The 10,928-nt window shown below is 55.3% G+C and overlaps 1 protein-coding gene across 15 annotated transcripts in view; it reads right to left on the reverse strand.

Annotated features, from left to right (window-relative positions):
• The window catches only part of TCF3 (transcription factor 3), a 78,785-nt gene that overhangs the window by 45,684 nt on the left and 22,173 nt on the right, over positions 1–10,928 (reverse strand). Inside the window, exon 1 of one of the 15 annotated variants that reach the window (XM_017837012.1) lies at positions 4,499–4,590. The exons of the other annotated variants lie outside the window; for them this stretch is intronic. Coding sequence (XP_017692501.1) covers positions 4,499–4,526 — 28 coding nt within the window. The 5' untranslated portion in view covers positions 4,527–4,590. Of the gene's footprint in view, positions 1–4,498; positions 4,591–10,928 lie in introns of those variants that run through there. 15 annotated transcript variants of the gene reach the window in all.

Consider the following 10,928-nt stretch of genomic DNA (forward strand, 5'->3'; position numbering starts at 1 on the left):
CCAAAAGTTTGCCAGAGAGGCGTTTTGGGATCGAAGAGCTGGGCTCGAGCTCCGGCGGCAGAGCGCGGTGCCAGCCCTGCCTACGTGAGCCCTCCCAGCCCTCCACTGCCACAGACCTGCAGGGAGGGAGGCCAGGGGCTGTTAAAAATTAGACAAATTAAGGACTGCTTCCAAAAAATGTGGAAATTCCGCGGGGAAATGGCCAAACACACGTAGACACCACCACAGTGGCCTTGGGAGTTTGTTTGTGAGTCTCCTCTCCGCGGGGTGAGGGATGGTGGTTAATGACTTGATGCCTGCACCATCCCTGCAAGCTTCCTTGGGAAAAATCAAGCCCAAAGGGCAGAGAAAGACACCCAGGAGTGGCTATTCTGCAATCCTGTGGGGCGCTGGGCAGCCCAGCACCCTCAGGCTCAGCTGGGATGCCCCGGCACAGGATGCGGCCGCGGGGCCGGCTCGGGAGCCAACGTGTTTGCCGAGACGATGATTCAGCCCACAGGAAGGATCATCTAAGAAGAATTGCTGGACACAATGAGGAAAACTTTCCCAAACAAAGTGTTCTCACCACCACCTGCCTCCCTCCCTCAGCCCCAGCTTCTGCTCGCAAGTAACCTCCAGACTCTGGTCACCACAACAAAAGTTGGGTCTTTGTGTTCTCTCCTTTCCCAAGGTGAACATCTCTGGGGGCACAGTGGGATCAGGATGCCACCCTGGACCCTAAGAGGAGCAGAGGAGATGCCAACAAAGCCTCTGGCCATGCCCAGTTACAGACTAATCTCAGGGGTGCAAACTTCAGTAGCTGGATATGCCCAAAATACACAAGCCAGGCTTACTAAGGCACCCCTAAAGCAAAGCCGAGGGTCAGAGTGTACCAGGTGCAGAGTTTTGGGGGGTAACTGCTTGTACAGCCAAAGGGTTTTCCCTCCCAGACACCAGCTCTTACAGAACTGGTCAATGTGACACCACACAGTGAGATATCTACCTGAAGAACAATTTAAAGACAGATGTGACCTATTTAGAGCTCTGCCAAATATTTCTGTAATTGAATAGACCATTGATAATTCAACTTGCATTAAAAAGGGCTGAATTCAATCCACTTGCTACTACAGAGCACCATGTTCAGAGACCACAACTCTTTCTCCCCCCTTCTTTACACATAAACATTTCAAGATGTTCATCTGCCCCTTCCCCTGAAAGAATCCACATTTTTGTGTAACACAGCCCATGTTCCAAATTCCTCTTGTAACCCTAGAGCCAAAAGGACAAGTCACAGGAAGAGCTTACCTGAAACAAAACCACCCAAACCCACCAGCTCTGAGGCTCCAGAGGTTCCTGGTGTGCACAGTGCAGGGCCAGGGCTCACACTCTTGGCCTTGGTAGGAATCAGTGATGCCTCACACCGTGGGTTCAGGCTGCCAATCAGCCCCTGAGACTCTGTTTCTAATCATACACTGGTCAGGGGACACCAAAAAGTTGCTCCAACCCCTCGTGCCCTGGTTTCCCTCGTCCCTAAAACCAGATCACCCCCCCTGGGGGGCCCCCGCGGGGCCTCAGCCCGAAGGCTGGTCAGGGATTAAGGGACTGAGCTGGTGGGGAGGGTGGGTTTTTATAAATCTGGATGTGTCACCTGGCCTGGTTTGGGGTGTAGAGAAGTGCCTGGGGAGGCTCAAGGCAGAGGACAGGATGAAGGGTGGCACAGCCTCTGCCAAGGGCAGCGTGGACGCCTCCCGTGGGAAATCAGTCACGGGGGTCCCGCACGAGGCACCAGCTCAGGCTGGGACGTGCCACCTCAGCAGGTACTGCTGGGCTGCTCCTGCACCCCCTGGCACTACAAGGAAGGGCAAGAGGACATCACTGAGGGATCACCATCATCCCTTTGGGCTGGGCACTCCTGGTCCCTCCCTGTCCCCAGTAAGTGGATGGCACGGGTGAGGTGCCAGTAGATGGCACTCAATGTGTGGCACAGATCCTCCCTCACAGCTCCTCTCTTTCCCAGGACTAACCAACACTTTGTTCCTGCCTGCACGTTTCAAACCATTTCCTGGGTGCGAATTTGGCATCACTCAGCAGCAGCTGGCAGGAGCTGGTGCTCCATGGTCTGATCCCTGCCGGTGGACAACAAAAAGGGCCTTGAAAAAAACCACTGCACAGTCCCTCAGAAGCCCCATGGAAGTCTCAGGAAAACAGGTTTTATTATTTTTATTGAGACTTCCACATTACCTTGGGCATGCACTGACCATTGCTGGGTGATGCTGGGAAGGTGGGAGGGGATTTTCCCTCCCTGCTCCACAGCCAGTGAGGCAAACCCACAAACCCAGGGCAGGATCCAGCCTTGCCTCACACCCACATCCCAGCCCTCTGAGTGCTCACACATCAGGGCTGTGCTGCTCACAGCAACAAGCTGCAGACAAAAAGAGACCTATTAGGTTATCTTGTCTGTGTCTCCTCTACACGATGGTTCGATTTCTGGTGCTTTTGTCAAGCCAAGCACTAACACTTCTTATCAGGAATCCCAATATAACTGTCTAGGAAAATGGACCATTAACAAGCTTCTCTGATATTTTGCTCAAAGCTTGCTTTCTTTTAACTATGAGAAGCTCAAAGGAATGTTTTCTTCTATGAACAAAAGGAGCTGCATCAGTTAAAAAGCTGGAGCTGCAGTTTGCTGGGAGTGAGAGCTGAGCTCACCCTTCTTGTGGATGAGAAGCTGCTGTCCTGAAGAAAAGTGGCTGAATTTTCAAATGCAACTTTGAAAAGAATATATATCTATATCTATATCTATGTATAAAAATGAGGGGGGGGGGAATAAAGCCACTCTTAGCTTAGTGCAGCAAGGAGAATGAGGACCAAAGTCATCCCTAAACGACTGGACTGACTCCAGTGCACGAGCTTTGCTGGCAGCTCCCACCTCTGCTCCAGGGAGACCCAGGGCTACCCTGGCTGTGGACCAAGCTCCCTCTGGATCCTCACTCCCTCTGGATCCTCACTGCACTGGGTCAGTGAGGTGGCTCAAGGCATGGCAGCTCTGGAAGGAAAGGGCCCTTTTCACCCTGCATTTATCTTGAACGAGTTCTGGGGCTCGCTGGACTTTCCAGGGGCTGCTGATCATGTAAGACAGCAGGAAACCCAAAGAAAATCAGTTCCCCATTTGGAGCACAATGTGCCCCAGAAGCCCCCAGGCTGGGGCAGGCCAAGATGGACGGGAAGAGGAAGACCTCAGCCAGCAGCTGGTTTGCAAAACCGCAGCTCCACACCTCCTGCCTCTCAGAGCCCCATCACTGCTGCCATCAGGGCAGAGGGAGCAGGGCACAGGCTGGGGGGGACACCACCTCTGTGCAAGCTGCCCCAGCTGCTCCACCAGACCCACCCCACAGAATCAAGAGGAAACAAGCTGCTGTAAATCCCTCTGGTTCCCGGGATCCGCCGCACTCGAGGGATTGTCCACCCAGCTCCTGCCCACACTGCTCTGGTGAGGATGAGGAGCACACACTGACCTCTGGTGACCTCAGGCACAGAGCTTTAACTCTCCCACAGAATCCCAGAATGGTTTGGGTCGGGAGGGACTGTAAAACCCATCTCATTCCACCCCCTGCATGGGCAGGGACACCTTCCACTAGACCAGAGTGCAGATGGGAACCTGCTTCTGGGCTTGCAATATTTTGTCCATCCTGCACATTCCCTCTTATCTCGCAGCATCCCAAAGCCTCAGCTGCCCCCTGGCATCCCAGAGGGAACCCAGTCTGCACACAGGATGCCCCCTCACCTAAACACAAGCCCACGTTTATTCAAACCCCAGAGGTGCAGGTTTCCCCCCCAGCACAGCAGCCCCTGTACCCACCCCAGCTCAAACAGGCACCGTTTGCAGCGATTCCGACAAACTGATTTCTCTTGAGTTCAAACCCAACCCACACAAGTCACTCGAATCAAAGCCACACCATCTCCAGAGAGCTGGGTATTGGTTCCACTCCACGAGACCCTTGCAGGGAAAGGAAACCCCCCCCAGGCAGCGTCACCACCCTGCACACAGGAGCTGTGCCAGTGCTCAGCTCCCAGCGTGGGGACCACGGGACACCCCCACCCGGGGCACCCTCGGCTGGCAACCACCCTCGTGGTGTGCTGGAGCCAGCCAGGGGTCCATCCACATCCCCTTGTCCTCCTCTGCCCTGCCCTCCCCACAGCTGGGACAGGTTTTAAGGGACCTGGCACACTCTGTGGCAGTGACAGAGCAGACAAAGCTGAGCTGATCTTGCTTCCAAAACAGGGTCCTGTCTCCTCAAGCAGCTCTAACTCTCCCCGTTCCTGCCCAAAAGCAGGTACTCAGAGCACGGGGAGGAGGATCCCCGCAGACTTCCAGCCCGACACTCCAGCCCGACCTCCTACAAATCCCTCGAGAGCACAATTCCCAACCGCCCCACTGCAAATCACCCCTTCGCACTCCACCTCCCTCCCTCCGCCAGAAAACCCCGGCACTGCCAGATGTCTGGCGGGAAGAACCTACCCCCGAACAGCTTCTTCTGGGATGCCATGTCCACGGGGAGCAGCCCAGGAGCTCAGCACCCTGCGCCGAGCGCTCCGAGCCCGGCGCGCTCCTCCCACCCGTCCGGAGCTCGGGGAGGAGCGGGAGCAGCTCCCGGTTCCTCGTCCTGCCCACCCACCACTGCCTGCCTTTGTCTGGGCACCGCCGAGGGCTCGCTGGGAGGGCTCGCTGGGAGGACGGGCAGGGCCAGCGCAAGGAAAGTTAATGAAGTTGATGGAGTGGATCGGATTTTTTAGGATTTTTAGCAGCCGGGGGATTGTAGGAAGCGCTGCCCGGACAGCAAAGAGCGGCCGAGCAGCGGCTCTTCCAGATCAGGATCGCTCCCAGGGAGCCCTGGAAAAACTCCAAGTGCTTCAATCGTGCTCTGAGCCACAGATGAGGATGGGGAGGCCCTGGCACAGGTTGCCCAGAGCAGCTGTGGCTGCCCCATCCCTGGAAGTGTCCAAGGCCAGGCTGGACAGGGCTTGGAGCAACCTGGGCTAGTGGAAGGTGTCCCTGCCCGTGGCAGGGGGTGGCATGAGATGAGCTTTAGGATCCCTTCCAAACCACCCCGTGATTCCACTGTTATCTCCTTAACAGGCCAGCTCAGCACCCCTCCTGCTCGCCGGGCTCCCAACCAGGGCTGCAGCTGGAGCAGTTGTTTGCCCTCTCCCAAAAGCCACCTCCACCCAGCCCTGGCTCTGCCATGGTGATCCAGGGGGCTCCCGTGGCACAGCCCTGAGCAGTGGTTATTGTCTGGCTTTCTTTATCTGCAGATCTCAGAGCATTTTATAAATGTTAAACCTCAAATCCTCTCCAGGGAACAAAACTCTTGCTGCTATTGTACAGATGGAGAGACTTGCCCAAAAATGAGGGCAGAGCTGGGGATGTGGCAGAGCCCAAAGCTGAGCCAGCTGAGTTTTATATATATCTCAGCACATATATACATATATATATATATCAGCACAATACACTGCGACATAGATTATCCCTGGAATAACTGTGTGGACAAACACATCTCCAGCTCTTAACCCACCCCTGGAAAAAGCGGTTTTGCTCTCCAGGTGGGAAAGCCTGGCATGCTGGAGCACCCAGAAAACCTCTATTTACAACTGGTGCTCCAAACCACAACGTCTCACTCATCTTTCAGTTTTCTACTTCGGGTAAAAAAAAAACCCCAGTTCTACAGTTTCAACTTTTTAGAAAATTATTTAAAGAAAACAGAACAAAAAACCACAATGATTTTAAAAATACAAAGCAAGCAGGGGGAGAAGGGCTGTTCTCTATTTCTGAGCTGACCCAGGAGGGCTGGCAGAGGCAGGAGCTGGGAGACACTCTCCTGCCTGGCTCTCGGGTCCTGCTGTCCCAAGCTCCCATGGTTTCACTGTGGGGACTGTTGTAGCTCCCCATCTTTTCACTCAGCTTGATTTTCCAGGCATTCCAGTTTAAAGGAACCTGAGGACCAGCAGGGAGTGGGAATTCAGTGCCATCCAGCATGGCTTTTCCCACCACTCCAGGGTGGGATGGAACCGTACCAGCACTTTACTGGGGAGATCACTCACTGCCTGTGGGCTCCAGCTGGGGGGGAAACCAAAGTACCTGAGTGTCTGGGATGGGACAGAGGAAGCACAAGGGTGCCCTGGCACGGGGAACAGCAGCTGGAAAACCCCACAGGAACGAGGACCAGCAGGAGAAGGAAGCAGCCTGGTAGCCAGCACAGGCACCCTCTGGGATGCACAAACCTCCGAAGGGGTTGGGACCAGCTCTCTCAGGAAACAAGTGAAGGGCCTGGCCCAAAGAACCTCCAATTTTGTCTGCACCAAGCACTTGAGAGCGAACCCCAAAGTTTGCTGTGAGCTCCTGACTCCACACATCACTTCCCTGAGATGCCTCAATTCCCGAGCCCTTCTCGGAGCAGCATCTCGGCCCCAAGCCTGGCATCTCCTGTGACACACATCCCTCCAGTTTCTGCACCACAGGAAAGATGGAAGAGCAAAACTGGCTATGAAGAGGGCATGGACTGATGAGACACAGGGGAATGGTTGAAGGAGGGCAGGTTTACACTGGATATTGGAAAGGAATCCTCCCCTGTGAGGGTGGGGAGGCCCTGGCACAGGCTGCCCAGAGCAGCTGTGGCTGCCCCATCCCTGGAAGTGTCCAAGGCCAGGCTGGACGGGGCTTGGAGCAACCTGGGCTAGTGGAAGGTGTCCCTGCCCATGACAAGGGAGTGGAACGAGATGATCCTCAAGGTCCCTTCCAACTCAAACCATTCCTTGATTCTATGACTCTTTGAAGAGTGTGTAAAACCCCCACAGGACAGTACTCAGGACTCATTTTCCACTCCGAGCTGCTCACATCCGAGTGGTGTTTCCAGCAGGACAGAACTCCACTTGGATCAACCTCACGCTTCCCTGCGGAGCCAGGCGGTTCCTGGAAAGCCAGCACAGGGACAGCAACACCTCTGTGGCACGAGCCCTGGGAAGGGGCAGAACCAGAGATGGGCCAGCCCCTTCCATGGCTTCCCTGCAGCTTGGGAAAGGGCCAGAGCCGGAGGGGCCACGAGGCAGCTTTGAGAAGGGAGGAGAGGGGAGAGGAGGAGCAGAGGCCTCTGGCCCTCGGCTGGAAACGGCAGCTTAAAAATAAACGAGGGCTAAGTTTTGAGTTCTGAACTGATGGAAACCGAGAGGATTGAGCAGGGTCTCTACTGCCCACAAGGCAGCCCAGGCTCCTTCCCCTTCAGCTGTTTCGCCCCCGTGGCTTCTGCAGCCACTGGAAGCCCCGAGGCTGCTCGTTCCCTCCCAGCCCAGCAGCAGCTAAGGAAGGGAGCACAGCTGGGATGGGCATCATTGAGGCTCCATCCTGGAGCATCTGCTCGGCCACGTGGAGAACCTGCCTCAACCAAACCCAAAGTGGGATCTCAGGCACAAGTGTCCGGCGAGGAGATCCAAGGCAGGGCTGTTTGGGGGAGGACAAGCTGTGGACAGCAGCTGTTGGGGCTCTGGGTGATGCTCCCCAAGGAAGCTCAACCTGCAGGTCCCTCCCAAAGGTTCAGATGGGCTGAGTTGGCCTAACCCACCCTGCCTCTTCCCTCCTGTCTGCACTGTCACTACCCACTGACTTCCAGGGAAGTTCTTAATTAAAGCTGGGCCTTGTGGGATCAACAATGAATCAACTGCAGGTGGATGGACAGACAGACCAGAGGAACAGAATCACAGAGTCTCCTGAGCTGGGAGGGACACACAGGGATCATCCAGTCCAACCCCTGGCCCTGCACAGACACCCCAACAATCCCACCCTGTCCCTCAGAGCATTGTCCAAACGCTCCTGGAGCTCTGGCAGCCTTGGGGCCGTGCCCACTGCCCTGGGGAGCCTGGGCAGTGCCCCAGCACCCTGTGGGGGAAGAACCTTTCCCTGAGATCCATGTCCCTGTGGCTGAGCATCTCCCAGTTACACAGGCTGAGGGGCAGCTCCCACTTTACACAGCCTGTGCTCTTCAGGCCAGGGAAGACAAAATCCCAGAAACTTCAGGATTTAGGGCAAACCCTGCCCAGATGGGACCACTGCACATCCCAGTGGCTGCACGTCCAAGGGCTGGAGCTCAGGACCCACTTCTTCCATTTCCACAGCCACCACTGCCACATCCCCAGGGCTGGATGTGCCACTTGCACCAGGATGGAAATTACTTTTGCCCTGCAGAGCCCTGGGCTCAGGGGAGGCCTTTTCATTGCCCCAGGTGGCACCTTCAGAGGTGCCAACAACAAGGTTGACCTGGAGCAACCCTCGAAGGGACTAACCCTGCCCCTGGGATGCAGAGAAGCCCAAAGCATCCCCTGGGAAAGGCACCTCCTGCAAAGTGCAGAGATGTGTGTCCTGTTAATGGCACTGCTGGAGCCTCGTGCCTCAGTCCAAAGCACCTGCAAAGGCCAGAGAGCCACTGGTGCCACGGGAAGGTGCCCCAGCCCTCCTGGGGCACAGCCCTCAGGTTTTCCTGGGAGAGATTTTAGAGTTAAAGCGACACCGGTAGTGGGATTGTCAGCAGCACAAATGCACAATCAGGAGGGGAAGATGTGGGGGGAAAGCATCCAACTGGCGAATATAATACTTGGAAGGAAAAGCAGATTTTTAAAAAAATAAAAAATGAGGGGGTGGCAAAAAAAAAAAAAAATCTCAGGAAGTCATCTAGTCATTCCTGCTCTTTGCAGAAACAATAGGCTCGGGATGCTGGCTAAGTTATAAATAATCTTGCTGGCTACACAACACAAATCCAAGACAGGAGCAGGGTAACTATCAGCTCCATGGAAAGTGAGTCACCACCTTCTTACAGCATTCCCAAAAAGGGCAAACACCACAGTCCTGTTCCTGCTCACTGGGGCTGTGCTGGTGTGGGGGCTCTGCTGACCAGGACCCCCATCCCGGGATGGCAGGGAGGGAGGATGCCAGGGAGGGCAGGAGCACGGTGTGCCCTGTGCCACAGTGAGCTCCTGCAGCAGGAGGCTGAAAACAGGAGCCAGACATTCACAGAATCACAGAATCCTGGGATATCCTGAGCTGGAAGGGACCCACAGGGATCATCCAGTCCAACCCCTGGCCCTTCCCAGACACCCCAACAATCCCACCCTGTCCCTCAGAGCGTTGTCCAAACCCTCCTGGAGCTCTGGCAGCCTTGGGGCCGTGCCCACTGCCCTGGGGAGCCTGGGCAGTGCCCCAGCACCCTGTGGGGGAAGAACCTTTCCCTGAGATCCATCCCAATCCCCCTGGCACAGCTCCAGCCCTTCCCTGGGTCCTGTCCCTGGTCCCAGAGCAGAGCTCAGTCCCTGCCCCTCCGCCTCCCCTCGGCAGGAGCTGCAGCCCCCGAGGAGTCTCCCCTCAGTCTCCTCTGCTCCAGCTGAACCAGCCGAGTGCCCTCAGCTGCTCCTCAGACCCTTCCCCTCCAGACCCTTCCCCATCCCTGTGTGCTTCTTTTGATGCTGCAGACACCGAGGGACCAATGGCAAGAAAGCTCAAATTGGGGAAAATGATGAGAAGCCACCAACTCCACAACATCCTTCTCTTTTTAGAAGGGAAGTCGCCAGTGCAAGGTGGTTTTGCTGAGCTGTTTTCCAGATCCCTCCTCTGCATGTGAGTGTGAGCACAGGGATGAGCGGAGCCAACAGGCCTCGAGACAGAGGTGAAACCATTCCAGGAAGGGCAGATGTGCAAAGGCCTCTGCCCCTGACACAACCCTGGGGGAGGCACGTGGCCCCTCTGGGCTGGCAGCTCTCAGGGAGAAGGGAAGAGCCATCTTTTTGGGCACCCAGGACAACCCTGTGGCTGCTCCATGACCACAGCAGAAAGGAACCCTCGTGCCCAGGGTAGAACATGGAATTATGGAATGGTTTGGGCTGGAAGGGACCTTAAAGCCCATCCAGTTCCACCCCCTGCCATGGGCAGGGACACCTTCCTCTAGCCCAGGATGCTCCAACCCTGTTCAGCCTGGCCTTGGACACTTCCAGGGATGGAGAGTCCACAACCTCTTGGGGCAACTGAGAAAAGGAAAGAGATTCCCAACTGGAGACTTGGCTAATTTAGAAGTGACATAAATTCTCCCTTTTTTTAAAAAAAAAAAAAAAAAAAGAGCTTCCTGACTTGTTATTCCGTTACCCAAATCTGGAAATGTAATCATATTAGTTCAGCTGCATTAACACAACAAAAAAACCCCAACAAAAACTGTCTTAAAGATTGAACTGATCTCCGAGGGGTGAGGAGAAAGGAGAACAAAAGTCAGAAACCTGAAGCAACCAGCTCCCCCTGTGAGCACCACGGCCAGCCCAGCACCCAGGCCACTCTCTGACGACACATTTGCAGAGGATATGAAATAATCAGGATATGAAGTGATTTTTAAGGGGTTTTTTTTTGCCAGGTAGGTGAGGTAAAAGGTCACTGAGAGCAGTGTGAGCACACCCAGCTCAGCAACGTAATGCTGAGAGTGTCCCAGAGCTGAACTCAGCTTAAACAAGTTAAAAAAAAAGCCCAGGCAGCCCTGAGAGATGTGGGGATGTGCTGTATGGACTCAGCAACCACATGGCTCCTAAAACTTGCAGCATTCTCTGCAGGAGCGATGCCTCTGCTCCTGTTTTATGGTGGCTGGGGAATGCTCAGCCCTGGCTGGGAAGAGGCCTGGAGCTGCCACTGCTCCAACCAGAAAAGCCAAGCCAAAAAGTTCAGCCCCCAACTCAGGAGCTGTGGCTGGTGCCCTTTCCCAAAGCCCTGAGTGCCAGGAAACAAGTCAAGGGGCACCAACCCACCTGATGGTGGGCTGGGAAAATGAAGGGAATCAGAGAATCCCAGAATGGTTTGGTGGGAAGGGACCTTAAAGCCTGTCCAGTCCCACTCCCTGCCATGGGCAGGGACACCTCCCACTAGCCCAGGTTGC

Source organism: Lepidothrix coronata, unplaced genomic scaffold (genome assembly GCF_001604755.1).
Source record: "Lepidothrix coronata isolate B3197 unplaced genomic scaffold, Lepidothrix_coronata-1.0 Scaffold290, whole genome shotgun sequence".
Lineage (NCBI taxonomy): Eukaryota > Metazoa > Chordata > Aves > Passeriformes > Pipridae > Lepidothrix > Lepidothrix coronata.